This window comes from Acipenser ruthenus, chromosome 11 (genome assembly GCF_902713425.1).
Source record: "Acipenser ruthenus chromosome 11, fAciRut3.2 maternal haplotype, whole genome shotgun sequence".
NCBI classification, from domain to species: Eukaryota; Metazoa; Chordata; class Actinopteri; order Acipenseriformes; family Acipenseridae; genus Acipenser; species Acipenser ruthenus.
In genome coordinates, this window is record NC_081199.1 from 6,609,367 (window position 1) to 6,621,976 (window position 12,610).

The 12,610-nt window shown below is 38.3% G+C and overlaps 1 protein-coding gene across 1 annotated transcript in view; it reads left to right on the plus strand.

The window, feature by feature from the left end:
• Window positions 1–12,610, plus strand: part of LOC117973391 (transmembrane protein 132D-like) — a 55,630-nt gene that overhangs the window by 29,259 nt on the left and 13,761 nt on the right. Inside the window, exon 4 of the mRNA XM_059033140.1 lies at window positions 6,292–6,478. Within this exon, the coding sequence (XP_058889123.1) occupies window positions 6,292–6,478 (187 nt within the window). The remainder of the gene's footprint in view (window positions 1–6,291; window positions 6,479–12,610) is intronic.

Genomic DNA, 12,610 nt, shown 5'->3' on the forward strand with positions numbered 1-12,610 from the left:
TTTAAAGATACCTGTTAAACTACTGAACCAAACTAGGAAGTAATTTAAAAATGATTAAACCTGATATACAACAGACTTTTTATCCCCACTAAGATAAGGCACTGTATGAACACAAGTATTATAACACCGAGACACAGAGGTGCTGGGACACAGCTATGGATCGCACAGGTTTCTGCTCATCCAGGCTATTCTAAATCAAGATCTCAACAACTGCACGAAAATATCTCCAAGGCAAGTGTCCTACCATTACCATGTCACTCATGTGGATCAGCAGTATCCATAAGGTCCAAAGTAAGCCTTCAGATTCCAAATACATTGTAAAAGTGCAGCTGGTTAGTAGTGATTTATCTAGGGAAATACCTTGGCAAAGCAGACGGTATGTTGCTTACAGGAGGATCTCTGCTGGCCGTGCAGCTCCACAGCACTCTGTCATCTGAAAACAAAGGCCCCCGAATGACCGGTCAAGCAGAACAGCATGCTTCACAGTGCCTCCGTTCTAAAACACCAGTGGGGATTGCTGTAGGAGTCAGCAGCAACTTTAGAAAAATATGTATTTGCAGAGCTAGGGCATTGAATGCAGCTGATTTGTATGCGTATGTGAATCTAGATTGTTTCCTGATTTCTGAGACACCATCTGTGTCTGTGAGAAACTATCCTGATAAAACCTGTACGTAAACACAGTTGAATCTTGGATTTCTGATGTCACTAATTTGTTTAGCAGTATTAAGTTGCTGCCCTCATTTCTTCTTTACTGGTTCTTCATAGGACCTGATAAGGATGACACCCTTATTAAGTCATTCATTAAGTACAAAAGAAGCCAGCCAGATGGACTGGAGGTGAATCAGCCCAGATGTGATTATGATGCAGGTACTCCACGGGCAGTCATCATGCTGAGAGGGTGGGAGAAATCCATCTGCATTAGGAATTAAAACCCACCCTGCGGCTAGCTGCTTAGAACAGCTGTACTAAGAGAGGTACTTCATGGCATACAATTGCAGGCCAGGCTAAAGTTTATGAAAACAACCTTTGTACATGTATGGGGACGTCAAACACATGCAAATTTGACTCTTTTACTTGGCTGTGAAGATTTTATGTCAGTTGATAGCTGCCAATTATGCCCAATATTCATGCTCTACAGGTCTTCTTTTCTATGTCATTTCACTTGCAGTTTGGTAAGTCATCCTGGTTTGATTCCATGTGGAAAATCCTGTGATTTGAATATGTCCTCCATGGATAGCACGTGTTTGTTTTTTTGTAAACTTGTTCTGTTCTAACAGAGGACATATTCATACCTCAGCTCACAATTATGCAGTTTTTGTCAAGAGAACAATTTACATATTTGAGTCTTCCACTAATTTCATTTTTGAAACCAACAGTGACACCCTTTCTCACATTCCAGATAACATCGTGAGGACAGATCCACGTGGTCCCTTATCGGTAATCTCATAATATACAGAGTTCTGATTTAAGCAGTGCTGAATGGCTGTTTGCAAGTGATAAAGTAAGACTGGTTGTAATCAGCAACATACTTACACACTCACTGATCTACTTCCATGATGACAGAGCTAAATACCTACGTTTGTAGTGTACCAGTTAACAATCTTCATGAAAACAAATTCAATAAAATGAATTGCTTAAATTATTATTATTTATTTCTTAGCAGATGCCCTTATCCAGGGCAACTTACAATTGTTACAAGATATCACATTATTTTTACATACAATTACCCATTTATACAGTTGGTTTTTTATTAGAGCAATCTAGGTAAAGTACCTTGCTCAAGGGTATAGCAGCAGTGTCCCCCACTGGGGATTGAACCCATAACCTGCTGGTCAAGAGTCCAGAGCCCTGACCACTACTCCACACTGCTGCCCTAAATATAAGGTATATGTGTACAGCATTGAAGGCATTAGCCAAAATGTTTGTCAGCTCAGCTCAGTTTATTTTATCTTGTATGATTGAGTGTTTTAAGTGTGTAGGAGACAATAACCCTTTTTAATATTAAGAGAAAGGCCTTTTTACTTTCAAAGATTACTGTGGCCCTTAAAACCCAGTGACTCACCTCGGCCAATAAGTATAATTGGGTGGATCAAAGTTGTTGTTTTTTGTTTATTCTGAGAGCTTATAGTTTCCTGGAAAAACAATACTACACTGTTCCTTTGTGAATTTTAAACTATGCATTATTTTTTTCAAATATAAGAAGCAGAAAATAATGAATGGCCCTTTTAGAAACACTAAAGAATCTGAAACCAAAAAAAGAAAAAAAATGCAATTGCATTTGCCCAATGAAATGAACTGTTTTCTAATGCTAAACACTACAGGGAATATTAATAACACTAATAACGTTTTCTATATGGAAATTAAGTGTGTGCACTCAAATTGCACTTAATAGATCATTTTCACATTGCAATCCATCATTTTCATTCAATTGTGGAGCAGTATAGTGTTACACAATAACCAAAACAACCACTAAGGGATCTTCTATAATAGGGTGACAATAACACGTCTTAAACAGATTATTTACATGATGAAAATGGTCATAATGTTTGATTTATAACTATATAATATCCCCTTGAGTTCTCTATAATTTAACAATCCTGTTCTTATTTATATTTGGCACAGTAGTAATAAGCAACATAGTAAAACAGAACACTTGAGCATTTCATGATTTGATAATCAAGGCTTTAGAATTGATTCACTTTTTTATTTGTATTATTCATTCTGGATATTCAGGTAACAAAATACCTTCAGCCCAAGGATAAGGGACGATGCTGTTTATACTAATAAGAAGTAAAATATTGATTTTAAAGCTTTTCAATTTTGTATATTTAGAATTGGAGCCAGTTTAGGTTTAGGGACTATAGAGATTTAGCTGAGAGCTAAACTAAGCTCTATAACTCTCTGAAATTGAAATGTCTTTTTGTTTTTAATCATTTAGGAGACTCTCGCTAATCTTCTCTTAGATAAATCCTGCATCTCTAGAACTGGTCTTTGTCATCCTTCCTTTACACTCTCATTCATTTTATTACCTTTTTTTTTTTCCTGTCCCGCAGCAAAAAAAAAATAACATTTTCTCAATGTGTTAGCTGAAAAGTAGGCCAGATTAATGGTTTGACTGCATCATTCATCTCTAGGCTTTTGTGTAGAGTCTCAGAGGAAATGAGCGGTGTGAATTGTCTGCCAGGGTTGTGATACACCACTTCATCTTGTAACGTTAGCACTGGCTGAAAATGAGCTTTTTACGCTAATAAGGTATCAGGGTGAACTATACATTTTTTCTATTAACCATTATAGGAAATCACCAATTACATTTTCTATTTTTAATTTCATATTATTATTATTATTATTATTATTATTATTATTATTATTATTATTATTATTATTATTGTTATTATTAATAATAAAAAAGTACTTTAAGCAGGTAAACCAGACCAGAATATAGTGACCTCATATAGTGAATCGTCCTCTGACCTAGTTGATATCAGTCACAGCTGAATCCCCGTTGAGGCGTAGCGTCTGGGGTGAATTAACTAACAAAGCATTGTTCTAGGCAGGAACTGATGGGCTCACTTTGTAACCCTCCATTTCTAACCTTCAGCGCATGTGTTTTCCTTCTATACATTACTGACATTCCACAGACCCTGATTAGCACTAATCTTCATCTACCTAATGTTAATGTAGGTAAAGTAGTCCATTATTAGCGCTACGCTTTTTCTGTGAAACCAATCTTACAGCCTTGCTTTACATGGACTGTTTGTGGTTTATACAGATTCCCGTCAGGAAAAAAACTACACTGCCGTTCTTAAAAATAAAATGTCATTCCTCTCTGAAAATGATTTTGCCTTTGTGCGCTTGCTTCAAAACAGGACCCTTGATGTTTCCCGGTGCCAAAACTGTGCTGTCTGAGAGTGAGGGTATGGGGAGAAAAATGGATCTTTGTACTTGTATTTACTTGGGTTTTTTTTTTTTTTCAAATCAACTAAATTCAGTTTTTCTGAATTTCCCTTACGGCCCGGCAGGTGCATTTGTAAACACACTGAGTGTGCTTTGAGATGAAACGGCAGCTGCTTACTGCTTAGCTGACTCCTCTGAGGATACAACCCGTTCCAATCACCTCGCTTTATATTCATGCGCTTTTCAGAGCCGGCTAGCGAGGCTCCAGCTCCCTCAAGAGCTATGAAGACGGTCTTGAATACGAGTCTAACCCTGCTCTGTGTGTGTGTCAGTGTGTGCTGATGACAATAGTACATACTGTAAACAAGGCCTTTTGTTTATGTGTTTTTTTTTGTTTGTTTTTTTACTTGGGTTAAAAACTTTAATGCAGCTTTGACTGCTATGTGGAGTTTTATTTGGGAAGTCTAATATTTAATCTAGAGACTAGTGTGTGATCAAGTCATTGTGCAGTTTTCAGATAGACAGAAATGCAGTTGCGGTTTCAATCCATCAACATATAAATTACTTTTTACAACATTTATTAAATATTTATTAAAAAAAAAGAAAAATCATCCAAGCACTTTTAAAATATAGTGCCCAAACAGTGTTACGAAGAAGTATGCCCACAAATAAAGCACCAGACATTTTCCAATATCTGATTTTTTTAAAAATATTTTTTTTAAGTGGTGACTAGTCGATGTGTTTGACTATTTTTACCTCAACTATTCGACTTTGTCAAACTAGCAGTCTATTAAATAACAAAGTAGCTAATTTTCAATGGCAATCTCTAGAGTTGGAGGGGACCTGAACAGCCCCTAGTATTCATCCCTGGGTCTCACCCTAGCACACACGACCAGACTCACTTCACTGCTGGATTCTAACTGGTCAGAGGTGGAAGGCTAGTGCATTAAGGCTAGTGCCGCTTTGCTTTGACTTTCTACTCCCTCTTTCAGCACTTGTACAGTATTTGGCAGGGGGGGCCAGAGAAGTACCCCTGTCTCCCTTACCACTTTTAAGGAAAAATTACAAGACCGCTTTTGTTGCTCCCTGTTTGGTCTGACCTACTTATTAAATCATACTAAGAAAATCTGCAGTCCACCAAATCATTCTGCTTGTCCACAGAGCTCTCACCTTGGCAGTTTCTTGGAAAAACACCCAGAGACACAGATGTTAACTATCTGTCTTCATTCAGGGATTTCAGCATCTCTCAAGGATTAACCAAGGCATTAGACAGCAAGGCTTGAAGATTAAGGGATTTGGCATTTACTTAGAGATCACTGACATACAAACATGACAATATCACACAGTACAGTTTCTTCTGATGGATAAAACACAAAATGTGGCCTTGAAAAGAGACCACTGAAGGAACGTAGCATTTTTTTTTTGTGTGTCCCATTTAATATCAAAGGATTTGAGAAGTTATTGGTTTAGACGATTTATTTTTGGTTAACACTATTGAACAGATGTACTTTATTTTAGATTTCTTTGATGAAAACTGTTCATATTCAAATTTGTTTTTTATATATATATATATAGAGCAGTTTACAGCAGGTTGGTCTTGTCAGAGAGTTCATTAAACAGCTTTGATACAGTGCAGATGGTTATTTTAAACCCCAAAAATATTATGAGGAGGACTGGAGGATCCATAACATTTAATTGATAACCATAAGGTTGAGTACAAGGCAAGAACAGGATTCCTGAATAGTTTTGAGGCTTCCTTCTGCATTTTTATTTCCATCCAGTAATTTGTGCTGATGTAGATCACATATAGATACAATGTGTTCTGCTCTGCTTCCAGCTCACCTTTGTGGACCTTTCTGCCTGAAGCTGCTTGTTATCTTGTAATACTTCCACTTATAAGTATGTGAGGTGCTGCACAGGGACACAGTTTCAACACACAAAGCCTGCAGTAATGTAGCCCGCCTCTCCTGTTCTGTTGATGCTTTCTGTTTTGAAGGCCATCGAACAGCTTGTGGCAGAAGATGCATGTTTTTAATACGCACATTTCAAATGCTAAAGATAAGTTGTGAGAACTTCACTTCCCACATGTCGCCAATCCATTTCTGTTATCAGCACAATACAAGCCAGTCTGATTAAAGTCTTAGTTAACTAGCCTAGAGCGCAACTTTGGACCCATCTTTCTAAAACAATCAAATTAATTTCCACTAAAACGTCCCAACAATCAAATGTCAAAGCGACTCCATACATTTTTAATGGAACCGTTATTACTGTATTAGGTACAAAAATGTAACAAAAACTTTAGCCCTTTATGACCTCTGCTCATTGTCTTATGTTTGTATGTCTGTATTCGTCCATTTCTTTTATTCTGTAATCCCAGTGCTTTCTCTTTATCTTTAGGTCCGAGAGCAGCCTATTGGAAATCATGCAGCTGGACTTTGAAGCCAATGAACTGAGCAGCCAGTCAGACAGCCTGGGCATCACGTGGCAAGTGGAGCTCCCTGGCACAGGACAGGCAGCAGAGGAGGGGGAGACCAAGCTCTATGTCATGCAAAAGGAGATCATAGGGATCGCTCCCCTGGCCATGGTGAGCTAACATAACCGTGCAGTTACCATGTAGTGTCTACTGTCACAGAGAGGGTATATATGAATACATATAAGTGACAGAGCTTTCAGAAGGTGTGCCATTCACAGAGAAACAACAGTCAAACGAACGGAGAGCAGATGTCACAAGAAAGTCTTTAGCCTGCTGTAGATATAAAAAGTTACTGCATCACAAATGCAACAATGCAGTGAATTCCACAGCCTAGGTGCATAGCTGGTGGAAGATTTACCACCACAGGACTCCACAGGCCAGTATCGGGACAGCTGGTAGACTCATGGATGACCATGAACTATGGGATAATAGAGGACGACTAGGCTTATTTAGGACCTAAAAGGTCAAATCATATCTATGCTCAACAGGTAACCAACAAAGAGACTTTAAAATGAGGCTGACGTGTTTATTTCCAATTTCAAGTTCTGGCTGGACGACACAGGTTTAAATCTAAGGCTACTGTCCAATGTCTCCCAGACAGTGTGATTGTGACTAGCTAGTGGTGTTAACAGAGACAGACTGTGGTGGAGATACTTAAGTATGTGATCTGTTACTGGAATCTATTTGTACTACAACTTTAAATCTTGTAGAAATTGCATCAGTCATAGATAGGGGAATGTGTGCTATGCAAATACAGTAGCACACTGATACTGCATTTTAATGAAGCTTTTCTGACACTGACTGTGGATTTGTTGCAAAGCAATTTCCACTCTCCCCCAGCAATACATCCTGACGGTGCTAATTATTTATGTGAGGAGTCTTGCTTTTTGAGTTCTGAAAAATCTATCTCATATAGGGATTTGCTTTTCCTCCTGAGTCTCTGGTAGATCCCATTTTAAGGAAGCATTAATGCTCCAGTGCACTGCACTCAGGTATTCTGTGTTTGATAGAATCTTCACAGTGTGTCTCCTCATGCCTCAGAAACAGAACAACTGCTGCAGTTTGCTAACATCCCAGACCTGCTAATGTTTTACTTAGATTAGGCACACTCCCTCACAGTGACTGCATATATTTTTAACATGATTTTATAAATACCTCTGCAATGAATTGATTTTCTGTAAATACAACGCTGAGAACGACTTTTCAAGAGGACCTGTGATTTGGAAAGGTGCCTGTTTCTATTAGGATTAGAATTAATGAATCCCTAAAGAACCCTGCTTTTGCATAGCAGGGCTCTCAATCTGCGGTCAGGCCTTGAGACCCTCATCTATTCTCATTCTGTAGAACCAGCTGGCCACATTAAAAAAAAATGCAGATCCTGCTTACAGTGTGGGATGAAAATTCCACATTTACCATACGTGCTTTTGTAATATTTAATTGTGTTACTGTTTCCTATGATGTGTTAATTTTCCATTGTTGTTTCTGCTTAGATCAGGGGTGTCCAATCACGGTCCTGGAGAGCCATTCCACTCCAGTTTTAACAGATAAAATGATATAATTAACTACTTCAGGATATTTGGTTCAATTAAACAATTTAGAACAGGGTTGGAACAAAGACCAGGAGTGGAAGAGACAACTTTGGACACCCCTTAGATCATTATTTGCCATGCCTGCTATTGCAGCAAAGCATTACATCTGAATCAAGGCAACTGGTAAGGTTGGGAAGCATATTAGCATTGCACAGGCTTCACTGCACTGCTTTGTCTATGGAATTGCACGGCACAACATTAACAAGCAGCTCAATTCCTCACTGTTAGTAGTCTTTTCAGAAGCAATTTTGAATAGTTAGTAATCATGGAAGCCAGTGATCTAAGCAGCTATAAAGCATCATACAGCACACAGGCAATGTTATTATCCCCTTAATCTATAGCTAACTCGCCGTACCCTTTTACATGAGATGTGTTGCTGTCGCTTTGATTTTTTGGTCCCAGCACATGAAATGAGTGTTTCGCTAGACTACACTTCAAACTATATTTAATTAAACCAATAAAATAAAGTATTGGGCAACATTTTAAATACAGAGAAAATATAAAAAAACAGTTTTATTGGTATATGTTCATGTTCATGAATGTCAATAACATCTGCCTCCAACTAAAAAAGTCAGCCGTGATTCTGCGTGATAAGGAAATTGACAGAGCAGTATGAATATTAAAATGAACAACTGATAAAAGCCCAGCAAATTGCAACGCATTTACAGTAAGTAGCGGTTTATGGTGCTGTTAAATCAAATGTAATCTCTCCTTGCCATCTTAATTTGATCTGCTCTGCACATCATTATAATGCCACAGATTAATAAGAGCACGGTGCGTGTTTTCTCCACCTTTAGTGGAGCCGGGAGGATTTTTTCTTTTTCTTTTTCTTCTGTTGTGATAATGAGAGACTCTAATTACTAGCGTGCTAATGGATGAAGTGTAATTAAAAGTGCCTCCAGGCTAATTCCCATCATTATCGGCTGCCTGATACTGAGTTCTATTCTCCACTCTGTCAATGTATCACTTTTATTGGCCCGCCTTCCACTCCTAATGATGAGACAATTAACTAATTCATTCATACATTGCATTGAGGGAGCCGACTAGGATTACATGAGAATCAGACAGCAATCTGAATTCATCTTTACTGTGGGGGGTGTTATGCAGTGCCGTTGAGAATCGTAATCATTGGCAGTGAGTGCAACCCTGGGCAGCTGATTTTAGAACAAGTACAGGCATTCCTCACACAAATGTTGTGCTACTTTTTGTTGAATAGTTGTCCAAAGCTGTATACCAGAGGTGTCTAATCCTGGTCCTGGGGGGCATTTCCACTCCACGTTTAACAGGTAAAATGATAGAATGAATTACTTTGGGGTCTGCATGGAGGTTTCATTGGTTTAATTAAATTAGAACAGGGTTGGAACAAAGACCAGGAATTGAAGGGCCAACTCCCCTGTTCTATTGGCTGCTTATATACAGTAGGTGTAGTCAGACATGTCCAGGGGATCCCATGTTAACCAGGGGCTTTCCACATGTGGCAGATATGTATTTTTTTAGGAGTATGTATTTTGCACGTTGAAAACTGGACAGGTTTACAGCCCCCACCCCCACCTTTTTTTCAGCATTAGATTTGTCTAATATTGTGTACTGGTAGTGTTGTGTGTGTTGGCTGAATTTCAGAGCGATAAAAGTTCTCTATTAACTTGGTATTCTGGAGTTGAAATTAGCTTTGCACACATGGGCTTTAGTTTTGGAATTGCTTCTCAGATCATTAAAGTTCTGCAAATTGCATCTGAAAGTAAATGCATCATTCCCATTAATTCCACATGTTGAGTTTAGATAAGCAATCTGATAAATGTACTAAACTCTTTCACTCTTTCCAGGGTCTGAAGTTACATTAGGCAAGTCTTTTTTTCTGCCTGAAACAATCTGAGTGATTTAAGAAGTGTATTATTACCATGATTACAATCAAACCCTGCTCTTAAAGTACTGTACACCAGGAATTGTGAAGATTAATCCAAAATCACACCAAGTTTTGGCTTATGAGTTTATGAATTTATACTGCTTAATAAACCATGATTATTCAAAAAAAACATCACATCAATACAGGCACCAAATAGTTAATACACTTTAAATAAACCTTGCCATTCATTGTCTGCATCATTTTATGGACAAGTCAAGGGCAAATGTAATACTATACTGGCAGATACATTGAAATATTAAAATACACAATGATCAGGTAAGATGTGAATATGGTACCAAAGTTGATGAAAGTTTGAGCAATGCTTTTTTGATTTAATGTAAGAAGTAGCTGGGAATACCAGAAGACTTGAATTCAAAGTTCAAATGCCATTTGCGCTAGTGATTCACTAGATGACTTGCAAACAGGATAAAACATCCCAGATTGACTCTTGCAGAGAAACAAAGCTAATGGACATTCAGACGTTCCAAACTTCTAAGGCTCTCTATCAAAGCATTAGCAATAATCTGTATAGCCATCACAAACCCCTGCTTCTCAATTAAAGCTTGTGTGCTGTAATGTGTGAAGCCTGATAAATGACAGCATTAAGCATAAAAGCAGAGAGCAAAGGCGTACTTCATTAGGCAGAGTATTTCAAATGTATTAAAAAGGGTTTTGATCTTAATTAACATTTCAGTGTAGTTATGCCAAGTTGCTATCATCACTGTCAAAGACACTTTATCCTGGTATATTCTAAGGATCTTTCTTCAGCCTGGTTTGGTAGCCAGTACCCAGAATTTGAAGGTCAGTGAGTCTTAGTTTTTTTTCTTTCTTTTTTTAATACAACACACAATAAAAGGGCAGCAGTGTGGCGTAGTGGTTAGGGCTCTGGACTCTTGACCGGAGGGTTGTGGGTTCAATCCCTGGTAGGGGACACTGCTGCTGTACCCTTGAGCAAGGTACTTTACCTAGATTGCTCCAGTAAAAACCCAACTGTATAAATGGGTAATTGTATTAAAAAATAATGTGATATCTTGTAACAATTGTAAGTCGCCCTGGATAAGGGCGTCTGCTAAGAAATAAATAATAATAATAATAATAATAATACTTTTCACAGTTTAAAATACAACACGCTGTGATGTAATATTGCCAGTGTTCTGATTAGGCATGAAAAAAATCAGTGAGCAAAAAAGTGAACCCGTTGGGCTTCTATCTGATCCCAATGCCCCATAAGAGTTGAACTTTAAATAATGTGCAGAACTGTATGTTATCCAAACTTCCCATTCTAAATCTGCTCTGGCTGGATGCCAGTTTGCTTGGGGTCTAACTTACAGCCAGGTCATAGACATAAAAGTCAGGAGTTTTCTAGGCTTAAATGAACCTACATCCTTGAAAGTCAAAGTTGGGGCAACTCTTATGTCTGAGCCTTTCAGTCCAAAACCATCATTCTTTTGCTTGACAGTGCATATATATATATATATATATATATATATATATATATATATATATATATATATATATATATATATATATACACTACCGTTCAAAAGTTTGGGGTCACTTAGAAATTTCCTTGTTTTTGAAAGAAAAGCAAATTTTTTGTCCATTAAAATAACATCAAATTGATCAGAAATACAGTGTAGACATTGTTAATGTTGTAAATGACTATTGTAGCTGGAAACGGCTGATTTGTAATGGAATATCTACATAGGCGTACAGAGGTCCATTATCAGCAACCATCAGTCCTGTGTTGCAATGACACGTTGTGTTTGCTAATCCAAGTTTATCATTTTAAAAGGCTAATTGATCATTAGAAAACCCTTTTGCAATTATGTTAGCACAGCTGAAAACTGTTGTGCTGATTAAAGAAGCAATAAAACTGGCCTTCTTTACACTAGTTGAGTATCTGGAGCATCAGCAATTGTGGGTTCGATTACAGGCTAAAAATGGCCAGAAACAAAGCACTTTCTTCTGAAACTCGTCAGTCTATTCTTGTTCTGAGAAATGAAGGCTATTCCATGCGAGAAATTGCCAAGAAACTGAAGATGTCGTACAACGCTGTGTACTACTCCCTTCACAGAACAGCGCAAACTGGCTGTAACCAGAATAGAAAGAGGAGTGGGAGGCCCCGGTGCACAACTGAGCAAGAGGACAAATACATTAGAGTGTCTAGTTTGAGAAACAGACGCCTCACAGGTCCTCAACTGGCAGCTTCATTAAATAGTACCCGCAAAACACCAGTCTCAACGTCAACAGTGAAGAGGCGACTCCGGGATGCTGGCCTTCTAGGCAGAGTTGCAAAGAAAAAGCCATATCTCAGACTGGTCAATAACAAGAAAAGATTAAGATGGACAAAAGAACACAGACACTGGACAGAGGAAGATTGGAAAAAAGTGTTATGGACAGACAAATCTAAGTTTGAGGTGTTCGGATCACAAAGAAGAAAATTCGTGAGACGCAGACCAAATGAAAAGATGCTGGAGGAGTGCTTGACGCCATCTGTCAAGCATGGTGGAGGCAATGTGATGGTCTGGGGGTGCTTTGGTGGTGGTAAAGTGGGAGATTTGTACAGGGTAAAAGGGATCTTGAAGAAGGAAGGCTATCACTCCATTTTACAACGCCATGCCATACCCTGTGGACGGCGCTTGATTGGAGCCAATTTCCTCCTACAACAGGACAATGACCCAAAGCACAGCTCCAAACTATGCAAGAACTATTTAGGGAAGAAGCAGTCAGCTGGTATTCTGTCTATAA